We start from the raw sequence: 23,550 nt of genomic DNA on the forward strand, positions 1-23,550 counted from the left end.
TGGGGAGCAGGTGCCAGGCAGGGCAGACCTCGAGGGCTGGGGACCACCGGGCAGAGGAGAAGGGGAGCAAGGCCTGGGCCGCACTGCACGGGCCGCAAACCTTCTGCAGGACTGAGTGTGAGGTGTCCGCCATACTGACGAGCCCCAGCAATGGCCGCAGCTGCCTTTAGAACCCGTGGGGTATGGAGACCAGATCTAATTGGCCCCGAGGAGGTTTGCTGCCAGCTACGTGTGCAAAAGCGTCACCACCACCCCCAGATCATATTCAGATATGCTTAGCCTGGCCAGCGTGATGGTGCACACTCATAATCCCAGTCCTTGGGAGGCTGACACAGGAGATCACAGGTTCGAGGCCAGCCTTGCGACCTAGTGAGGCCTCAGCAACCGTATGAGACTCTATTCCAAAACTAAAATAGGGCTGGGGGTGAAGCTCAGAGGTAGAATGGCTCTGGGATCCATCCTCAGTACACCCAAAAAAGACCCCTGCCGTTTCCTGAGCATCCACTGAACCTGTCATTATGGGAACCCAGAGCGCCTCTCAGGAGTGATCCTCTCAGGGTCACACGGAAAATAAGACATGGGAGCCCTCTGAGCCTGCCTTCCAAGGCCCTGCAGGGAGTCAGTGCTGCCCAGAGCCTCAGTCTGACCACCGCACCCTCCCTCCCTCTCTCCTTCCCTCCCTCCTTCCTTTCTCCTTTCTTTCTCCTTTCTTTCTGTACTGGGGACCGACCTTATTTTTTTTTTTTAAACAGGGTCTTTCTAAATTGCTGAGGCTGGGTGGGGGTTGAACCTGTCTCGGCCTCCCAAGCACTGGGGTTACAGGTGTGCACCATCACACCGGCTCCACGGCACCTTTCTCAAAATGGATCAAGGTCTTCTGCACCTCCCCTTGCCACCACTGCTCTGACTCACAGCCCCTTGAGCATGCCTCACACAGGCCGCCCCTGCCTGGCTCCCCTCCAGCGCCTGCGCTCCCCCGTGAGGCCCCTCCTTCTGGAGAGTTCTCCTTTCCAGCTGGTCTTGGAGGGGGGGCAGGGTCAGTTCCCCCACACACACAGCCTTCGCCTCCTTGCCTGGCCGCCTCTCTGTAGCACCACCCACAGCCTTCCCAGAAGGGACCAGCATGGGCCTGACAGACAGCTGCTCATCCCTTCCCCTGTCTCCAGCCTTCCCCTGCGCCCAGCCCTGCCCGGGCATCCTCAGACCAGGCTCTTGCTTATCTACACCACCGCCCACTGGAGTGGGCAGAGGAGAAACAAACACGGAGAGGTCAAGCGACTGGCCCACAGCCACACAGCTCACAAAGGTGGACAGGGACCAGAGTGTGTGTACGCTTCCTCCCAGAGCCGTGTGCTCACCTGCTCAACACCTGGGCCCCCGGGCCTTGGGTGCTAGTCTCCCCTGACTCACGCTGATCAGTTTTCCTCTAGCCCTTCTTCCTTTCTCTCTCTCTCTCCCTCTCTCTCTCTCTCTCTCTCTCTCCTCTCTTTTCTCTCCTCTCTCCTTCCTTCCTTCTCCTGGTTGGAGGTAGGAACAGCCAAGGGCGAGACCCAGAGATCGCCACAGGCTCAGGTCCTCTCTCCTGGGCTGAGCCAGGCGTCCCCAGGAGCAGGTGGCGGGAAGGGGCCACTGTGGCAGCCGCGGGCTCAGGCCCCTGGTATTTAAAGCCCTTTCAGAATCCAGAGTCCAGAGCACTGTTGGACCCTCTGCCTATTGCGGCCCCACCCAGGGGGAACATGGGCACCTTCCCAAAGCAGCCCCCCACCCATTAGCGAGCACCCCCTTCCACTGCCCTGAGCAGTTGGCTTCTCTGTGTCTGCGCAGGTCCCCCCTCCTCCATGGCAGCGGCCTCCACTGGCCTCCCTCACCCCCGCGCCAGGCCTCAGCTGCGCCTGGGCCCCATTCAGTCCTCTGAGGAAGTTGGCATCCTTATCCCGTCACCGCTGAGAACAGCGATGCGCTGTCTGCAGCCAGCCTGAGGTCCCTCAGCTGGCGAGGAGCTGGTGCCGGGAGCCAGGTGTGTCCCACCTGCCCATCTCCATCAAGGTGGACGGGGGTGGGGATGGAGGGCTCCTGCCTCCCCGCCAGCCCTTCCCAGCACGCAGACCCACGAGCAGAGCCCACATGCCCAACCGCAGCACTGGCAGGGCCAGGGCAGACCCTCCCTGGTCACCCAGGCCACCCCCAGCGGGAAGCCTCAGCCCGTGTAGGGTGCAGAGGCTCCAGCGAGGAGTGGGCACTTACTGGATCTCCGTCTGGCCGCCTGCTTTCCGGGCGATCTGTACCAGCTCCTTCCCGTACCGCTCCTCCGCCTGGGCTCTGCAAGACAGCGGGTCACGTGTCCCTCCAGGGCAGCCAGCCTGCCACGAGGGGCTGCAGGACGCTGAGGGCCGACCCGCTGCCTGCCTTGGGGGACAGGCATGGCTGCCAGAAAAAGATAAGGCCCTGGCACTTTCTAGGAAGAAGCGCTTGCTAAATGCAGGACATCAAGTGGTTTGCTCTCAAGGGAAATCCAGGTTGAGGGGAAACAGGAGACTCCTGTTTTTTTAATTTATTTTTGATACTGGGGATTGAACTCAGGGGCATTCTACCACCAAGTTACACACTTTTTATTTTTTATTTGGAAACAGGGTCTCACAAAGTTACTGAAGCTGGCTTCGAACCTGTGAGCCTCCTATCTCAACCTCCCAAATACTGGGATTATAGGCACGTGCCACCATACCCAGCAACTTTTGCCTTTTTGTTTTATTTTATTTATTTTATTTTTTGTACTACTTGGGGTGGAACCCAGAGTCTTTCTACCTCTGGGCTATACCCCCAGACCTATTTTATATTTTATTTGGAAATAGGGTCTCACTAAATTGCTGATGGTCTCACTAAGTTGCCGAGGCTGGCTTTGAACCCGCAATCCTCCTGTCTCAGCCTCCCAAGTACTGGATTACAAGCATGTGCCCCCACGCCCGACCAACTCCTGGCTTCTTAAACATGGAGGTTCTGTGCCAGCAGCCTGGCCAGGTCGGGGCAGCCCCTTGCTTCCTCAGGAGCCAGGTGGCCGGTGGTCACCCTGCCCAGGCCCAGGGCTTCTCACCTCTGCCTGAGCAGCTCCTCCACGTCCTTGCACATCTTCCTGCCATCCAGCAGCCGCTGCAGCAGCAGCTCGTAGCCCGTGTGGGCCGTGAAGTCCCTGCACTGGAACAAGACCGAGGGTCACGTGAGTCCCGGCTGGGTGGTGCGGTCCAAGCTGAGCCTCGGGCACCTGCAGGGATGGCCTCTCTCTTGCCTCCATCACCCTAGCCAAGCCTGATCTCATGGGATTCAGGCCCTGGTCTCCCACAGGCATGCAGGAGGTCCCCCCACATCTGTGGAGGCCACAGGTGGCAAGTGGGCCCCACCCTGCTGCCTGGACAGGGGCCATTGTGTCTGACATCAGAACACGCTGTCCAGAAGTGACAGCACCCATGCTGGCAGGAGGGACTGAGGCTAGTCTTGAACCTGTGGGCCTCCTTTCTCAGCCTCCCAAATACCAAATACTGGGATTATAGGCATGTGCCACTGTGCCCAGCAACTCCTGGCATTTTATTTTATTTTGTTATTTATTCAGCTGGCATTGAGGGCTTTGCTGACAGCCAGCCCCGAAATCCACTCCCTGGGTCCCAGCACTGGGCTGCCCACTCCCAGCCCTCCTGGGTCCTGCTCATGTGGTGCCTCCAGGGGAAGGTGGCAGGTCCTGCCTTCTCTTTCTGTCTCTTTCTGCCATCTGGTATTCACCAGTCTCCACCCTGGGGCACTCGGCCTGGCAGACCCTGAGATGTGTCTGTTTTTCTGTCCCCTGAATCACCCCCCCTCCCAGCACTCACACACACCTGGGGAAAAGAGCCCCAGCTTCCCAGAGCACACACATGTCCCATCCCGCAGAGCTGAGGTCATGGTGAGCCTCCCAAGGCCACACACACGCGCGCACACACACACACACACACACACACACACACACACACACACACACACACGCTTGCGCGCCTAACCCACTCTCTGGGGAAACCTGGTACTCCTCCCCTGCCCCTGCCTCCCCTCAAACTGTGTGTGTGTGTGGGTGGTGAAAACCAAGGAGAGCTTCCTGAAGGAGGAGGCATTTGAGTGAGGCTCTGGGAAGATGTGGTGCTCTTACAGGTCTAAAGGGAATCAGAGATGGTGGAGGCAGAGACAGCACAAATGGCCCCAGTGGCCCATACTGAGGGCTCAGCCCCTCCTCGACCAACTCAGGATTTGAATCTCCAGGCGTCTGGGCCTTGGCAGGTCACCAGGACCCCAGTGGGGGGAAGCTGGCCCCAGTGTGCCCCAGGCTTCTGTCCCCAGGGACACGTTGGTCAGCTGGGCCCGGCGGGGCCAGGCGTCCACGTCTGTGGCGTTCAAGAGCAGCCACCTGCCTCCTCACCAGTGGCAGACTGCAGCCTCCCAAACCTCGGCCTCTGCCCTCCCTTGGGCCCCCCAAGTCAGAAACAAGTCGGGAGCCTCAGCCTCCTGCCCCTCACATTCTGAGCTGGGTACCAGGGTTCAGGCCAGAAAACCACAGACCCCTGGAACTGGGAATCCACTTGTCCTCTGCCCCTCCATTCTGAGGCCACAGGGGCAGGGCGAGAATCTGGACTCTCAGTGCCCTTGCCCCGTAGGGGTGCTGGGGTCTGGCCTGCCCGCCCCCACCCAGCCCTGCCGCTCTGGCTCCAGGGGGACCCTTCTTCAGTCCTTAGCGAGGCCCCCAGAGTGGACAGAGAAGCCCAGCCAGACCTACATTGGCCATCCTGGAGGAGGGGAGGCAGTGCGGGCACAGGCGCGGGCGGTCCTCAGGAGCTGGGTGCCCGCAGCACTGTGGGCTGGAGAGCGCTGCCCAGCCCCGCGCAGAGGCCTCGGAGGCCGGCAGGGGCTGCGGCTGAATGAGCCATGGTCACAAGAGACCAGGCTGTTCTGAGGAAGTACCTGACCCTCCGGGGCCACTCCTTCCGCCAGCCTGTGCCCTCCTCCTTCACCCCCAGCCCAGCCCCCCTCAAGGCCACGGGCTCTGACTCACTGCTCAGAGGAGGGAGAGTCGGGCTCAGTTTGCCCTTGAAGACAGAAGGATCCAGGAATTCTATGTAAATTGGCCAGCAGGTCTGCCATCCGAGCCCCCATCCCCACCCTGTGCTCACCTCGCCTGTCCTCCCTCACCTCCCTGCTTATGTCTTCCTGTCCACTCTCAGCCTCTGGTGCCTGAATCCTGCCCAGGACCTTGCTTTTTGTGAAATTAAAAGCAAGCCCTTGCTCAGAGGCTCGCTCACAGCCACCTGCTGGGCATTTTCCAAAAGAAGGGCTTAACAGTTGGAAATAGGGGCCTTTTGCAGCTCAGAAGCATCTCCCATGCGCCTGAGAGCTGCTCTCAAAATGCAACCTTTAGAAGAACAAGGCCTTGGTCTCCAAGCCTCTGCTGGAAGACAGAGCAGGGCTTGAATAGACACCGCCAGCAACACACTGGCCTGGTCGCCTGTCTGCTCTCAGCACATAGCACTCGACTTCTCTCACTGAGCCCCTGGGCTCACCCTTGGTTACTTATGTCTAGTTAGCTTTAAATATCACCAATTCTGAGCCTGGTGCAGTGGCACACATCTGTTAATCCCAGTACTTGGGAGGCTGAGACAAGAGGATCTCAGGTTCAAGGCCAGCATGCAATAACTTAGTGAAACGCTATTTCAAAATAAAAGAGGGCTAGGGGTGTAGCTCATAGGTAGAATGCCCCTGGCTTCAATCCCCAGTACCACACATTTAGAAAAAAATATTACCAGTTCTGGAGGCCATGTGTGAATCGTTAGCCTCCCGCCGTAGTGTGTGGGCATGATGCTAATGGTCACCTGGTCAATTTCAAGGATATGAAAGACCTTTTTTTTTTCCAGGTCTGGGGATGGAACCCAGGACATTCAACCTCCAAGCTACACCCCCTGCACTATACTTTTATTCTTTTTAATTTTGAAACAGGGTCTCACTTAGTTGCAGAGAGCCTCACTAATTAGCTGAGGCTGTCCGTGAACCGCGATCCTCCTGTCTCAGCCTCTCGAATGCTGGGATTACAAGCGTGCGCCACCATGCCTGGCTGTGAAAGCTGTTCTTGTCAAAACCATCCATTTTTCACTTGGGCCTGAGCAGATACCCAAAGGTGACTTTAGTCGACATCAAACTCCACCCTCAGATCACACTACCGTGGCATTTCCTGAATCCCCATCCACGAAGAGCCATAAAGTCCCATTGCAGACCACTAATTACTTCACCTCCCGTCACCGTCACCTCCTCCCAGGCCTTAAAGCAGCCGCTTCTCTACCCCATAAGTATCCCCAAACCCTGTCCTCCTGGAGGCGGTGAGTTGAGGCTCGGGCCTCCCTTCGCGCTCAGCCACTTGGGGATAAACTGCTTCTTGCGTCTCCATGTGCTCCCATCTCAAGGTGGGCCTGGGCGTGCGCCTCTGTCGGAGCCTGGGAGCTGCCCGGAGCCTGCCATGTCCCCTGGCTGGGTAGAGAAGCAGCTTCCAAGCCCCCACCACTTCCTCCTCCTGCCCACATCGCTCTCGGTGGCTGCAGGGGCTGGCCACAGAGACCCGGCCCCCAGCAAGCCACTTCCCTCATTGGAATCTGGTTTCTTCACTGAGACAGCCGGGGAGGGGGTCACCTCCCTGCTGGCCTTGACAGCCCCCTGGAGGGCCCAGCCACCTTAGGGTGCTACAGGTCAGAGAGGGTTTCCAACCCCGTTTATTGAAGGAGCGGGGCGGACTCCATGTGGGTCACACTTCACTCTGGCCTGGCAGGTCTCAGCTTCCGCTTCCTTCCCCGTGGGAACAGGCCTGATCACCCTCCCCACACTGAGCTGACCTGGAGACACTCGGGTGTCCGAGGGCAGGCCCAGGGCAGAGCTGCCCGGAGGGGACTGGGCTCAGCTTTACGACCTCATTTACAGTCCAGGAAAGGGAGCCCAGAGGGGCTGGCTGAGCTGCCAGGCAGGGGCCTGCAGGGCACAGCGGGATGTGAACGCAGGGGCCGAGGTTGAGGCTCCTACCCACCACTCAGTCACCACTCAGCAAAGCCCCAGCGCAGGGCCAGCCGCGCATGGCCGGCGGAGGCCCCCATGCCCGGTGCCCGGCCTTCAGCCTGCCACTCCCGGTCCCTCACCAGACAGAATTCTTCCTCCCCTCCACCAGAGCTGGGAAAATGATTCATCTGCATCTCCCCCATGATGCTAGGGCTCATTGAAAGGGGAGCAGAGTCTTTTTCAAGGCTCCCTTGCATGGAATTCCAGTACATGACGTGTATCAGAGGACAGCCAACCCTGACCTTGGAGGGAGAGAGAGAGGCCTGGGATTTTGTCCCAGTCCTACCCACCAGGAACAAACTGGGTGTCTTTTTAAAAAAATTTTTTTCCAATACGGGGGATGGAACCCAGGGTCATTCTACCTCCAAGCTACACGCCCAGCCCTATTTCTTTTTTTTTTATTATTCTTTATTTTGAAACAGGTTCTTACTGAGTTGCAAAGGGCCTCACTAAGTAGCTAAGGCTGTCTGCAAACTGAGATCCTCCTGTCTCAGCCTCCCAAATGCTGGGATTACAAGTGTGAGCCACCACTCCCAGCCACACCAAGTGCTGTTGTGAAGCCACTTGCCCATCCTGGGCCTCTCTAGCCATGGAAGGGGCCTCTGGAGAGGAAGAGACTTTCCCGCAGGGCTGCTGTGTGTCTGTGGGTTTGGGGCACCATGGGGACTGGTGGCTGCATAAATCTGGTGTCAGGGAGGGGAGCTGAATACAGCTGCTTCTAAGAGAGGAGGTCTGGGGTGGAGAGAGAGAGAGAGAGAGAGAGAGAGAGAGAGAGAGAGAGAGAGAGAGAGAGAGTGAGTTTTATACCCAGGGCTCTTCTACTTTTGAGTTATACCCCCAGACCTATTTTTTAAAACACATGGCCTTGCTAAGTTGCTGAAGCTACCCTCAAACTTCTGATCCTCCTGTCTCAGCCTCTCAAGCACTGGAATTACAGGTATGTGTCACTGTGCCCAGTTTAGCACTGAAATTTTACCTGGGAGCCCACTGGGGCTGTGAGAGGTAGCCAGAAAGAGCTGCCTGCTAATCCTCTGTCCAGGATTGCTACCTGACACAGAGAGGACCCTTGAAAAGCAGCTGCAGAAGAAATTGGGAGCAACGGTGCACACCTGTGATCCCAGTACTACTTGGGAGGCTGAGACAGGAGGATCACAGGCTCAAGGCCAGGCTCAGCAATTTAGTGAGACCCTATTTCAAAATTAAATAGGGCTGGAAGTGTAGGTCATAGGTAGAATGCCCCTGGGTTCAATCCTCAGTACACACACACACAAAAAAAAAGCAGCTGCAGAACTGGACGAGGTGATGCATGAGGACCACAAGTTCGAGGCCAGCCTCAGCAACTTAGCAAAGCATCTCAAACTAAAAATAAAAAGGACTGTGAGTGTATCTCAGTGGTCGAGTGGTAGCACTCCCCTAGGTTTAATCTCTAGTACTGCTGGGTGCCGCTGGGAGGACAGCTCCAGTCACAGCTACAGAGCAGAGGTTCTGGGTGGCAAGGAAGGGGAAAAGGTGCTTCCCCAGCACCGATCACTTGGGGGCGCCATCACCAGCCACAACAGCATCAGGGCACCGAGGCCTCTCACCTCTTCAGAGCTAATACCACCCACCCCACCAGTCCACCGGAGGCCAGAGGCGGCTGGCCGCAACGCGGGACAACTTGGTGAGCGAAGGAGCAGCCCCTTTTCTCCAAGTGCATCGAGGCTCCCTGGGCCAGGTGGGGAAATGGGGCTCCACCTGAGTGAGGGTGAGATTTAGGTATCAGACCGGCCTGGCCGGGGATAGAGCTGAAGTGGACCGGAGAAGGACCAGGCAGCGAGATCTGGAACGTGGGCCAGAGGAAATGAGTTTCCTGCCTGCTCCCTACCTAGTTCGAAACCCATGTTGTAGAAGGTCAGTCATTCTTGTCGAAAACACTGCTAGCATCTGGCAAGCTCTTGTCTTATTTGTATTTTCAAACTCCTTTAAAAAATCATCTTTTGCTGTGCATGGTGGCGCACGCTTGTAATCCCCGCGCTTGGGAGGCTGAGACAGGAGGATCGCGCAGGTTCGAAGCCAGCCTCAGCTACTTAGTGAGGCTCTCAGCAACTTAGTGAGACCCTGTTTCCAAATAAAATATAAATAGGTCTGGGGGTATAGCCCAGAGGTAGAAGGCCTCTGGGTTCCACCCCCAGTACCACACACACAAAAAAATCATCTTTTATAAACCTAACACTAACAAAACAAGGAACCCAATCAATAAATAGGCAAACGAACTGAACAGACGCTTCTTAAAAGCAGTACAAAGCTGGGCGTGGTGGCGCATATCTGTAATCTCAGTACTTGGGAGGCTGAGACAGGAGGATCATGGATTCGAGGATAGCCTCAGCAATTCATTCAAGCTCTCAGCAATTTAGTGAGACCCTGTTTCTAAATAAAAAATAAAATAAGGCTGGAGACGTAGCTCAGAAGTAGAATGCCCCTGTGTTCAGTCCCCAATATCCCCCCAAAAAAGTGCAAATTGTCAATAATTATATTTTAAAATGTTCAACATCTTTGGCTACCAGGGAAATGCAAATCAAAACTACACTGAGATTCCATCTCACCCAGTCCCAGTGGCAAACATCAGAAATATAAGATACAGTGGGGAGTGGTAGCACACGACTATTATTCTACTTCTTGGGAGACCAAGACAGGAGGATCTCAGGCTCACAGCTAGTCTCAGCAACTTGGCAAGGCCCTCAGCAACTAGTGAGACCCTGTTTCAAAATAAAAAAAATGAAAGCCAAGTATGGTGGCGCACACTTGTAATCCTAGTATTTGAAGGCTGAGATAGGAGGATCACAGGTTCATGGCCAGCCTTGGAAACTTGTGAGGCCTCTGCAACTTAGTGAGACCCTGTTTCAAAATAAAGAATAAAATAGGGCTGGGGGTATAGCTAGGAGGTAGAATGCCTCCGGGTTCAATCCCCACTACCACAAAATAATAAGATTTTTTTTAAAAAAGGCTGGAGGTAAAGCTCAGAAATAGAATGGCCCTGGGTTCAATCCCCAGTATAAAAAAAAAAAAGTACAAAATATAAGAAATGTTAGCAAAGATGTGGAGAAAAAGGAACCCTTAGATACTATTTCTATAAATGTAAAGTAGTACAGCCACTATGGAAATTAGTATAGAGGTTCCTCAAAAGACTAAAAATAAACTGCCATGTGACCCAGCTATACCTCTCCTTAGATACACCAAAAGGAATTGGTCAGCTTACTAGATACCCATGTTCATCACGGCACAGCAGCCAAGTTATGGAATCAGCCTGGGTGCCCATAGTGGCTGAATGGGTAAAGAAATGTGAAACGCACACCCAAGAGAGTGTCATTCAGCCACGAAAAAGGGCGAAATCACGTGCCACTTGCAGGAAAATGGATGGAACCGAAGAGCACCGTGTTAAGTGAAGTAAGACCAGTGTTGTTTATGCTCATATGAACAATCCAGGGGAAAGAAATGAGGCTGGGCGTGGTGGAGCGTGCCTCCCGTAATACCAGTACTTGGGAGGCCGAGACAGGGAGATCCGTTTCGATGTCAGCCTTAGCAACCTAGACTCGGTTTCAGAATTTAAAAAAAAGAAAAAAATAGGGTGGGTGTAACTCAGAGCTAGAATGTCCCTGGGTTCAACTCCCTAGTAACACCCCCCCACAAAGATGACATGAAAATAGAAGGGAGACTACTAGAGAAGAAGGGGCCAGGCAGAGGGACCGGGGGGGGGGGGCTGAATAGGATCAAAATGTATTATCTCCATGTACCAATATGCAACAATGAAACCCATAATTCTCTATCACTGCTATGCACAATTTTTTTTTTCTTTTTTAGTACTGGGGATGGAACCCAGGGGCATTCGACCTCTGAGCTACGCCAACAGCCCTATTTTTTTTTTTTTTGTGGGTTTGGGGATGGAACCCAGGGGCATTCAACCTACGAGCTACACCCCCTGTCCTATTTTTTATTCTTTATTTTGAAACCAGGTCTCACTGAGTTGCAGAGGGCCTCACTAAGTAGCTGAGGCTGTCCGCGAACCACGATCTTCCGGTCTCAGCCTCCCGAATGCTGGGATTTACAAGTGTGCGCCACCACGCCCGGCCCCCAGCCCTATTTTTTATTCTCTATTTTGAAACGGGGTCTCACTAAGTTGTGGAGGGTCTCACAATTTGCTGAGGCTGGCTGTGAACTGCGATCCCCCTGTCTCAGCCTCCCAAGTACTGGGATGACAAGCGTGCTCCACCGTACCTGGTTTGCTATGCACCAATTTTAAAAGCCATGTTACTGGGAGCAGAGATGGACAGCGGGACTGAGCCTCCTCCCTCCCTGTCATCTGGAGGCAGGGGCTCCTCTGCACCCTGCTGCAGGCTCCTTTAGTAGCAGCCGCTCTGGCTCTGGCTGCCGCCTCCGTGGACTGTTGGGGACCCTGGGCAGCAAGCACACGCTGCGCTGGAGTGCAGGCAGAGCATACGTGCCTGGCTCTGGGGGCCTCGTGCCAGCACCTGTGCCCAGCAGAGCTGAGCGGAGGCAGGATGAGGGGCTGGATGAGCCCCTGGGGCCTCGAGGGCATGCGACTGTCACTGCTGGTTCCTGAGGTGACAGTGAGGAGACCAGACCGTGTGCATGTAGCTTCATTGACTCATTATCCAGTGCCTTTAAATAAGCCAGGCATGCTTGTCCCCTGTATTTCTGATGACAGTCCCCTGAGGCAGGCGTCATCATCCCATTAGAGGCAAGAGAAGTGGTGCTCAGGGAGGCTACGTCAATGGGTGGTGGCTGGGCCACCATTTACTACCCCACGAGGGGCTCATCGCCATATGGGTTGGCAAGCTGAGGCGGGCAAAGGGGCAGATGCTCAGGTCTGATGCGGATGCACGCAGGGGAGTGGCGGCCAGAGACCTCAGCAAGCGAGCCAGCTGCCGGCCGGAGCCAGGGAGGAGGGCAGGTAAGGAGGGGTCCTGAGCCCAGGCCCGTCTCACCTGCAGGTCTCTGTGAGCATCACGAGCAGAGGAGGCATTGGTGTTTGGGGTCCCCAGAGGCACAAGCCAGGATTTATGGGTGCAGGAGGGAAGGCAGCTCTAGGTCAGCACAGGAAGGGCTTCTGGAGAGCCGAGTGGCCCCCAACACAGAGTGCAGCGTGGCTACCGTTGAGTCCAGGAGCGGGCAGAGGTTCCTCAGAGAGGGCTCCAGCCTCAGGTGTGTTAAACTAGGTGCTTTGTGTCTCGGTGTCCCCGGTGGAGGGGAGATGGGGGTGCTTAAAGGTTTTCTGAGATGGCCCAGACAAGGGCCCGCAAGGTAAAGGTAGACTTTGCTTTTAGGGAACACAGCGCTTTAGTGGGCTAGTAAGCTGCTCCATGCCCAGCTGGACCCACGGAGGCTGGAAGCTAGAAGTGAGTTTCTTGGGCGATCCAGCTCTCTGCCAAGTCCCAGTCTGATGCAGCCAGGCCCCTGAGGTGCCCAGGCCCACGCTGGACACCTGCAGGCCTGTGGCTGACAGGTCACCCCACAGCCTCAGGGACTCCATCAGAGAAAGCTCTGAGAGCCTCAGTGGTCCCCGCAAATCCCACTGAAAGAGCCACACAGGTCCTAGAGGAGGATGAATACACGCACCTACTAAAAACTAATGCCAGTCCCCCTTTTTAGTTTCCTTTTTGGTTGATTTTTGTTAAGATGCAGTAGTTGCCATGACTACCATTTTTAGGAGCTTGGTGAGGGGCGGGTTTCCTTTGCCAGGCTCTTGCATGAATATTTCCTTTAGTCTTCAGGGCTCCTGGGTGGGGGAGGTGCGTTCACCTTCACTTTACAGAGGAGGAAATCTGTGCTCAGGAGGGTAAGCGATGTTCCTGAGGTCACACCCTCCGCATGTGCAGAACTGCTGGGTACCAGAACTCAGTACCTGAACTCTTCCCACGCCCCACGCCCTGGCAGGTGATACCTGGGGTGTTGGTGGGGTGATACCTGGGGGCCGGGATGCACAGGGACAATGCCTGGACCTTTGGTGCCCGGTTCTAGGCCCTGGGTGGTCACTTACAGGCAGGAGCCTGCGTAGCAAGGAGCCCTGCGTGGGCCAGCAGCCGTGGGCAGGCCCTGAGGGTGACTGTCCTTCCTGTGATAACAGTGTGGGGCTCTCCTGACTTGGTTAGTGTCCCCCAGGGACTGGGGTCTGGGTGGCATCCTTTCCTGGCTGCTACTGCTAACGCACATCATGTGCGTTCACCTTACGGAGCTGATGGGAGTGTCCTGCTTCAGGGTTGAGAATTGCTGTAGGCGTGGGGACTGGCAACCTTCCCTGGGCCTGGGGTTTTCTCAAGAGACAGAGATGGGAGCTGGGTACAGTGGTACATGCCTGTAATCCCAGCACTTGGGAGGCTGAGATAGGAGGAGCATAGGTTCAAGGCCAGCCTCAGTAACTTAATGAGGTCTTCAGCTAACTTAGTGAAATCCTGATTCAAAACAAAAAATAAAAGAAGGGCTGGAAGTGTGGATCAGAGGTAGAATGTCCCTGGGTTCAATTCCTCAGTACCTAAACAAAACAAAAAAAAATGTAGAAAAGAGATAGAAATGGACCTCTAGAGCCACAAGAGAACCCACACCTGCACCAACCGCTTCCTGCAGGAGGGCCAGACCTCTGCAGCGTTTGCAGAAGGCCCCCACCCTCTGCCAGCCAAGGTCCTGGGCCTTGGAATGGCCTCTGACAACTGCGCTGCCCTTGGGCCTGGGCCGGGTTGGCCGCACCCTCAGGGTCTGTGCTGAGGCTTCGTGCCCTCGCTGGCCACCAACCTACACGTCTCCAAGTCTCAATCTTCTAACCACAGAAGTCGGTTTATTCTGCTATGTTCTTTGTTTCCAGACAAGGAACCAGAGGTTCAGAAAGTCGAAGGTCTCTCCAGGGTCACCCACAAGTGTAGTAGAATCAAAGTAGGGCGTTCACTGGATTCTAAAGTGGGGGCAAGGGACAAAGACGGCGCCCTCCAAGAAACGCGTGCAGTGTGAGAGCCTGGCTTGGCCCTGGCGAGATGCCAGCGAGCGTGTTGCAGAGCCATGCTGTGGGAAACCACGTCTCTGAACAGAGCAGGTGCTGGCCCTGGGGTCCTGGGGGGCGGGATGCCGAGGGAGACCGTGCCCCCAGGAACCCTTCGGTGTTTAACATCTCTCCAGCCTGCACACGGGGAGGACTCAAACCAAGATGGTTGGATTCTGTATGAGTTCCTTTCCCCCCAGAGTTAGGAGAGATCTGGAAGCTGGGATGACAGGCCAACAGCCTCAGAGTAGCCCCGGCCCTGACCTCAGCTCCTGGTCCTCCCCTGGCCCTGGCACCAGCCACACCCAGCCCATCTCTTTGTTTCCAGAGTCAACTTCTATCCACTTTCTCCGCAGCGTGAGAATCATCACAGATACCACCAGCGTGGCACCTGCTCCCCATGCCCCGTGCCGAGCCTGGATCCGTATTCCTGGCAGCCCCAAGAACACACACATCCATCATGCTGATTCCTCAGCCCACCACCCCAGCCCTACTTGTCTGGTCCACCCCCAGCTGAGCTCCAGGGCCTTCCCACCACCCAAAGTCTGGAGTCCCCATGCCTGGGACAGCGTGGGCTCTGAGTTGGTCCATCTAAGCCAAAGGACAAATGTTCAGAAAACACCAAAAAAAAAAGTCTCATTTTGCTTCTGAGCTCAGGGTCCTCAAAATGCAGAGCCAGAAGTCTGGTTTTCACAGGCCCCCAGGTCCAGGCAGGCCAGGGGGGAAGCCAGTGACCTGCCTGCCTGTCTTCCCTCCAGAGCCTCCTTGAAGGGTACGAGCTGGTGGAGCTCAGGAAGCTTGGCAGTCCTAAGCCTTCCCAGGAGCCAGGAGGTAGGGCAGCCATAGGGAGGAGCCCAAACCCCCAGAGGCCTCTGCAAGGTGGGATGTCTCCTTAAGTGTGCCCTGGTTGGGGGCAGGTGGGGGTATATCATGAATTGTGGCCAGGTGGGAAGGCCCAAATCTCAGTTTCCTCACCTATAAAATGGGGACAGCCTGGGTTGTTCCTCTACTTGGGTTTCCTGAGAGCCAGAACAGTCTTGAAAAAAAGAAGAGCAAAGTGTGACGATTCCATGAGTCAGTTTTGTATTGCTATGATAAAATAACTGAGGAAAACATAAAGGAGAAGAAGTAAGTGCTTTGGCTCCCAGTTTCAGAGGTTTCAGTTCAGGGCTGGCCGGCCCCGTTGCTTTGGGCCTGAGACGAGGCGGAACATTGTAGCAGGAGGGTGTGGCGGAGGAAGGCTGCTCAGCTCACCGCAGACACAAAGAGAGAGGAAGGAACCAGGAATGAGACTCAGGCTTCAAGGCCCCTCCCTCCAGCTAGGTCCCCCTCCTACAGCTCCTATCACCTCCCGTCTCCATCAACAGTCTCACTATTGGACCCAATAAGCCAGACCACACACAATTAGAAGAAGAAGGATGACTGATGTGCTCCACTTTCTGGAGATGTCTGCAGAGCTCAGGAAGAGGGAGAGCGCCCGGGTTCTGCTCCTCACATCACAGACGCCAGAAGCAGAGGAAGAGCAAGGAGAGGAGAGAAGCATATTTAGCCCCCAAGCTCACACTCTAGGGACCTTCCAGCTTCGCTGCCTCTTTCCTCGAGGGCTCCGTGGGCATTCTAAATCCAACCCTTACGCCTCCCAATAATTGTTGGGAGACATCTTAGCCCATGCAACGAGGTCACCATTTAGGAGCAGCTTAGCGATAGTACGTGCTAAGTGCAAATTGTCCATGAGCAGACAAACTTCCTTGAACTGGATGGGACCAGAAGGTGGACTCCGATGACCTCCTATTCTCCCTGAAGTGTTTACCTTGCTCCTCCTTAAGCCTAGCTTGTGATCACCTTTCTCTAAAACTTAACTTGTAATCGGGTATGGTGGCGCATGCTTGGGAGGCTGAGACAGGAGGATCGCACAGGTTGGAAGCCAGCCTCAGCTACTGAGTGAGGCTCTCAGCAACTTAGTGAGACCTTGTTTCCAAATAAAATATAAAATAGGTCTTGGAATATAGCCTGGAGGTAGAAAATTCCCTGGGTTTCATAAATAAACAAATAAATTAATTAATTAATTAATTTTATATTTCTAAACTTACCTCATGGCCTCCTTGTCATTTGCTTTATTTAAAACCTCAATAAAAGAAAGGCACTGACTGCAGGAGGTCAGAATTGCCTGGCTCCTCCTCAGCCAACCCCGCTATTAAAAATAATTGTGGACCCAGAGTTGTTCATGTGAGGGACTTCAGCAAGCAGCAACCACAGCACTGAGACCATCACAAATATGATGCCTTCAGCTGTGAACCCCTCAGCGGGTTAGTCCACTGATGAGGCCAGGGCCTTCATGGTCCAGTCCTTTCCCCAGATCTCCACTCTGAACATCACCGCTTTAGGATCAAGCCTTGAACACATGAGCCTTTGGGGACTGTCTAGATCCAAACCATGACAAAGACTCACACTTCTTGATTCCAAAGCTCACTACAAAGCTTCTGTAATCAAAATAGTGTGGTACTGACATAGGACAGATGTATAGACCAATGGGATAGAATATAGAGTCCAAAAATAAGCTCTCTCATAGATGGCCAATCGACTTGTGATAAGGGTGCAAAGACCAGTCAATGAGCAAAGAGTATCCGCCACCGCCTCCTCTTCCTCTTCTGCCTCCTCCTCCTCCTCTTCCTTGTCTTCCTCCTTCTCCTCCTCCTCCTCTTCCTCTTCCTCCTTCTTTTGGTACTGGGGATCGAACCTGTGGTATTCTACCTCTGAGCCACATCCTTAGCCCCCTTTTTAAAATCTTCAATTTTTTTTTTTTTTTTTTTTTTTGGTGGTACTGGGGACGGAACCCTTCTACCTCTGGGCTACACTCCCAGACCTATTTTATATTCTTTTATTTGGAAAGAGGGTCTCTTAAGCCAGCGAGGCTGGATTTAAACCTGCGATCCTCCTGTCTCCGCCTCCCAAGCACGGTGATTACAAGTGTGCACCACCACACACAGCATAAAATTTTTAATTTTGAAACAGAGTCTCACTAAGTTGCAGAGCCAGGCCTTGGACCCTCCATACTCCTGTCTCAGTCTCCCAAGTCCTGGGATTACAGGTGTGAACCTTTGTGCCCAGGGGCAGTCTTTTCAGTAAATAGTTATAGGAAAAGTGGATATCCGCTTGTAAAAGATCTTGCCTTATACCATATACAAAAAATTAACTCAAAATGGATCAATGACCTAAATATAAGATCTAAAGCTATACAACTCTGAAAAGAAAACACAGGGGAAAGCTTCATGACAATGACACTGGCAATGAGTTCTTGAATATGACCTTAGAGCACAGGCGACAAAACAACAATTAGACAAATTAAGCTGGGTGTGGTGGTGCACATTTTTAATCCCAGTACTTGGGAGGCTGAGACAAGAGGATCGCAGGTTTGCAGCCAGCCTCAGCTACTTAGTGATGGCCTGTTTCAAAATAAAGAATGAAAAATAGGGCTGGGGGTATAGCTTAGAGATGGAATGCTTTGGGTTCCATCCCCAGTACTGCAAAAAAAAATTTTTTTTTAATTGGATGTTAATAAAATGTGAAGCCAGGCCTATAATCCCAGTACTTGGGAGGCTAAGACAGGAGAATTGCAGGTTCAAGGCCAGGCTCTGCAATTTAGCAAGACCCTGTTGCAAAATAAAAACTAAAAATGGCTGGGAGTGTAGTTTAGAGGTAGAATGTTCCTAAATTCAATCCCCTAAGCCCCTCTCTGAGAAAGAGAGGGAGAGAGAGAGAGAGACAGAGAGGGAGAGAGAGACAGAGACAGAGAGGGAGAGAGAGACACACACAGAGAGAGAGAGAGAGAGAGAGAGAGAGAGAGAGAGAGAGAGAGAGATTCTTGTATATCAAAAGACATTAATAAGAGAATGAAAAGACAATTCCAGAATTTGAGAAAATATTTGCAACTCTTATACCTTATAAGGAATGAGTATCCAGGATATATAAAGAACCCCCACTGCCGTGACAAACCTCATGGCTTCAGCCCGTGGTTGCTGGGCCTGCCACGTTAGGCCTGGGTGAGGTCGAGCATCAACAGAAGGCAGCGTGACGGCCAAGCACCATGGACCGAAACCACGGGCTAAAACTAACCTTTCCTCCTTGTAAGCTAACTTTCCTATTTGTCACAGCACTGGAAAGCTAATTAACACAGAGGTGGTAGGAAATTATTGTTGAAATGACACCTTTTCTGTTCAGGAAGATGAAGTGTTCTAGAAAGAGTCTGTTTTTTTTTTTTTGGGGGGGGGGTTGGTACCAGAGATTAAACCCAGGTGCATTCACCCCTAGACCTTTCAATTTTTATTTTAAATCATGGTTTGCTAATTTGCGAAGGTATTGCTACTTGCTGAGGCTGGTCTGGAACTTGTGATCTTCCTGACTTAGCCTCCCAAGTGCTAGGATTATAAGCATGTCTTGCAAATTCTGAAAATAGAGAGTCAATGTATTTAATGTTACTGAATGATACTTTTAAAAATGGTAAAACATGCCCGGTGTGGTGGCACACCCTTGTAATCCCTGTGCTTGGGAGGCGGAGACAGGAGGATCTCGCAGGTTCAAAGCCAGACTTGCTAGCTTAAGAGACCCTGTTTCCAAATAAAAATATAAAAAATAGGTGTCTGGGAGTGTAGCCCAGAGGTAGAAGGGTTTCCAGGAACCCCAGTACCACCAAAAAAAAAAAAAAAAAGGTTAAAACAAGTCAGGCATGGTGGTGCAGTTCAGAGGTAGAATGCCCCTGGGTTCAATTTTTAACCCCTAATAACACACACACACACACACACACACACACACACACACACACACACAAAAAAAAAAAAAAAGAAAGTGGTAAAAATGAGCTGAGCATGGTAGCACACACCTGTAATCTCAGTACTTGGGAGGCTGAGACAGGAGGATCGTAAGTTCAAAGACAGCCTTAGCAAGTAGTGAGACTCTCATAAACCTAGTAAGACCCTGTTTCAAAAAAATAAAAATGCCGGGCATGGTGGTGCACGCTTGTAATCCCTGTGCTTGGGAGGCGGAGACAGGAGGATTGCGCAGGTTCGAAGCCAGCCGCGCTGGCTTAAGAGACCCTGTTTCCAAATAAAAAAGTATAAAAATAGGTCTGGGAGTGTAGCCCGGAGGTAGAAGGGCTTCCAGGAACCCCAGTACCACCAAAAAAAAAAAAAAAAAAAAAAAAAATAGGGCTGGGTTTGTAAAATAGTTTGTAGGTAGAATGCTCCTGGGTACAATCCCCAGACATACATACATACATACGGGTTGAGAATATAGTTCAAAGGTAGAACACCCTTGAGTTCAATCCCCAGTGTTTTAAAACAAAAGGTTAGCCAGGTGTGGTGACACAGCTTGTAATCCCTGTATTTTGGAGGCTGAGACAGGAGGATCGCAGGTTCAAAGCCAGCCTCAGCAACTTAATGAGGCCCTCAGCAATTTAGCAATAAAAAATAAGTCTAGGGATGTATCATAGAGGTAACAGATCCCTGAGTTTCATCCTCAGTACTACACACACAAAAAAAGGCTCAAATGGCCAATTCTGTTACATATATTTACCACTAAAAAACAAAACACAAAAACCAACCGTCCAAACACTACTCACTCTCAGGTGGGTCAAGTGTGCAAATGGTAAAGCCGAATGCATGCTCGTGGCCAGCAGGGATGAGTCACCGTCGTCACTACACGGCGTTCTCGAACCTGGCTACCTGCCGAGGGACTGGAGGACTTTGAACTGCCGACACCCCCAAAACGTGGATGCGATTGCCCTCGATCCTGGCCTGCGCACTGAGAGTTTTGAGATCGGTACCACAAGATCTGGCTCCCGGCTCCATCTCCAACTTTATTTCAGTCTACTGTCTGTCTCGGTGCCTGTCCAGCCACACAGGCCTCCTCACGGTCCCTCAAACGCACAAAACGTGCTCCTGCTTCAGCCCATCGCCTGTTCTCTTCCTTCTAGCACAGCAGTTTCCTGTTCCTGCTGCCACAGCTGCGAAGCCCTGAGTTCCATCAGCCCCCAACCCCCGCTGGCAGCCGGTCTCTGGACCACTTCCTATTGCCCAATGGTGGTTGGCCTGTCAACACCGGTGAATGGAGCTGCCGCTTGACCCACTGCCAAGCCTCTGCAAAGCCCCACATCCTCCTGATAACCCAAAGGGCTCTGACCCAGGCCTGGGCAGGCAGCAGCCAGGCCTCCCAGCCCCAGAGCCTGCCTGGGACATCCCCGGGCTCTCACTTCCTCTACCAGCCTGTTTCTTCTCTAAAGCAAGACTAAGAACGCCAGCCTAATAACAATACCCATGCACTCTATATTCCGAGAAGCTGGAAGGAAGGATGGTGCAGGTTTTCACCAGAAAAAATGACAGATATTTGAAGAGAGAAATATGTTTCATCTAATTTTTTTTTTGTGTGTGTGTGGTGCTAAGGATTGAACCCAGGGGCATTCTACCTCCAAGCTACACCCTCAGCCCGATTGTGTGTGTGTGTGTGTGTGTGTGTGTGTGTGTTTCATACTGGAGATGGAACCCAGAGGCATTCTGCTCCCAAGCTACACCCCCCCAGCCCTATTTTTTAATTCTTTATTTTGAAAAAGGGTCTCACTAAGTTGCAGAGGGCCTCACTAAGTAGCTGAGGCTGGCTGTGAACCCGGATCCTCCTGTCTCGGCCTCCCAAGTACAGGGATTACAAACGTGAGCCACCATGTCTAGCTTGTTTTATCTAATTTAACATTATAATATGGAAACATTACATAGTACCTCATTAATATGTATAATTTTATGTATCTATTAACAATAAATTTAAAAAAGAACAATGACATCGCAGAGCGATTATTGGAAATAAATGAGGTGACATAGATCATCCTATTACGTTAAGTCAAATATGAACTAGTGGAGTGTACACCTGTAAACTCAACACGGGAGGCTGAGACTTGGGAAGTTTGAGACCAGACTCAGCAACGTAGGGAGCCCCTATTTTAAAATAAAAAATGAGCCGGGCGCGGTGGCGCACGCTTGTAATCCCAGCATTCGGGAGGCTGAGACCCGAGGACCGCGGTTCGCGGACAGCCTCAGCTACTCAGTGAGGCCCTCCGCAACTCAGTGAGACCCGGTTTCAAAATAAAGAATAAAAAATAGGGCAGGGGGTGTAGCTCGGAGGTTGAATGCCCCTGGGTTCCATCCCCAGACCCACAAAAAAAATAAATAAATAAATAAAAATAAAAATAAAAATAAATAAATAAAAATGAAAAGGGCAAGGAGTACAGCTTGGAGAGAAACTGAACCTCAGTTCCACCCCCAATACCAAAACAATGAGAAGAAAGAAAATAAACCAAGGAGATGGCTCTCTCGTGGTGGGAAGGGATCGGCAGTGGCAGACAGAGCTAAGCAGGCGTTCTGGAAGAATTCCCGCCCGAGGAGCACCCTGCGGGCCCATGACGCCGTAAGTGCGTGCCTGCTGGATTCCTGGTCCACGCTCTGTGGTGAGCAGGAGGGGTCCCTTAGCATCACCTGAGCCGCCGCACCCACAGGGCCTTCACCCTAGGTAAGCACAGATCTTCTTCCAGCATCCTACAGATGACAGGACCGAGGTCCTAAAAGGGAAATGAGCGAGGGGCGCCTTGAAGGGATTCTGTTTCCTTCAGAACGTGGAGGACAGTGAGCCTCCTGCCTGGGAGGGAGGGACCTTCCGGAGCCAGCAGAGGGGTGGCTGGGGAAGGGCCCAGGGCGCAGGGTACCACTCTCTCTAGCTCGAAGCAAGGCAGTTTTGGTTTCCACCCCAAGTTCCCTCCAGTATGTGGTTGCAGCGTCAGCCAGGCCCCTGGGGAGGAGGAAGGGCATCCTGGTCTGAGCCCACAGCCGCCAGGCCCTTTTGCACGAGAGGAAACCGGGAGGTGCAAAGAGGCAAAAGAAAGTGACTGCAACCCCGAGGGCCAAACCTCACAGCCCAGCTGGGCCTTCCTGCCTCCCAGTGGCCGCACAGCGTCCTCGTCCTCGGTCCCCGCAGGGCCCGCCACGCGGAGTGCTGTTCTCCATCCTGCCACCTCCTCAACTCCCACCCACCTTCTAGGGCCCGAGTGAGGCCCTCAACTCCATCCCAGGGTGCCCCAGCTCTGCGCAGAGGCTGGCGCAGCTGGGGAGAGAGTTCGAGCTCCCCAGGCCTGGAGCGCGAAGCAGAGGGTCACCATGCACAGCTTGTTTTTCGTCAAGAATAAAATGGAAGGTAGCGTTACGTCCTTGACCCAGAACACTGCAGCCAGGAAGCCCCAAAGGTGACCATCTGCGGGCATCACCAAGGCGCAGGGAGAGTGACCACAAACCCCTGCAACCTCTGTCACCTTCAGATGGCTGCCCATGCCCTGTGGGATAGGCTCGCTGCGCGCTCTTGGTCCCGGACCCACATACCGCAAGGTGTGCACGAGGCGTGTGTGTCAAACCATGGACTCAGCCTAAAATTACCAGCTGGCCTGAAAGCGTCACTTGCTTGGTTTTGTTTTAAAATGTTTTCCGCCGGGCATGGTGGTGCACGCTTGTAATCCCCGTGCTTGGGAGGCAGAAACAGGAGGATCGCGCAGGTTCGAAGCCAGCCGCGCGCGCTGCCTTAGGAGACCCTGTTTCCAAATAAAAATGTAAAAATAGGTCTGGGAGTGTAGCCCGGAGGTAGAAGGGCTTCCAGAAACCCCAGTACCACCAAATAAATAAATAAATAAATAAATAAATAAATAAATAAAATATTTTCCTTTTGCCAGGTATGGCAGCACATGCTTGTAATCTCAGTACCGGGAAGGCTAAGATAGGAGGCTGGCAGGTTCTAAGCCAGCCCTGTTACTTAGTGAGACCCTGAGCGATTTAGTAAGACTATTTCAAAATAAAAAGGGTTGGGGGCATAGAACAGAGATAGAATGCCCCTGGGTTCAATCCCCAGTCTCTCTCTCTTCTCTCTCTCTCTCTCTCTCTCTCTCTCTCTCTCTCTCTCTCTCTCTCTCTCTCTCTCTCTCTCTCATAATATATACAATCTATATTTATTTGCAAAAGACTGGGGTGACAGCAATGGTTAGAAAAATCAACCTCTTCCAAATATGTAGAAACCAATGTTAACTCTTAGAGGGCCACCCTTTCATCCTACATGAATTATGATTGAACCGAGAACAAGCTAGCTGGTCTTAGAATTCAAGGGCAGGGCCCTCAGAGCCCCTCAGATCTGGGTTGGATTCTCTGCTCTACCTGCACACGTGACCTTTATCGGCCCAGATCCTGGTTCCTACTAGGGAACAGGAAGACGCTGACAAACCTTTCACGTAGGCATGGCTGGGGACACGTGACGTGGCGCCACACTGCCCCAACCTCGCAGGCACTCAAGAGAAGGGCACTGCTGCTGTCCCTCTGGGGATGGGATAAGCAGCTGGGACTCAAAAACAAACA

General features: G+C 53.0%; 1 protein-coding gene across 5 annotated transcripts in view; it reads right to left on the reverse strand.

The window, feature by feature from the left end:
- The window catches only part of PSTPIP1 (proline-serine-threonine phosphatase interacting protein 1), a gene marked incomplete at both ends in the record, with an annotated part of 42,607 nt that overhangs the window by 10,537 nt on the left and 8,520 nt on the right, over positions 1–23,550 (reverse strand). For 4 of the 5 annotated variants that reach the window (XM_080692079.1, XM_080692077.1, XM_080692075.1 and 1 more), the window contains 2 exons: positions 2,245–2,319; positions 3,089–3,189. In XM_080692079.1, the coding sequence (XP_080548205.1) occupies positions 2,245–2,319; positions 3,089–3,189 (176 nt within the window). The remainder of the gene's footprint in view (positions 1–2,244; positions 2,320–3,088; positions 3,190–23,550) is intronic. The other variant, XM_080692078.1, reaches the window with a different exon arrangement.

Source organism: Muscardinus avellanarius, assembly GCF_963383645.1.
Source record: "Muscardinus avellanarius genome assembly, chromosome: 3".
Lineage (NCBI taxonomy): Eukaryota > Metazoa > Chordata > Mammalia > Rodentia > Gliridae > Muscardinus > Muscardinus avellanarius.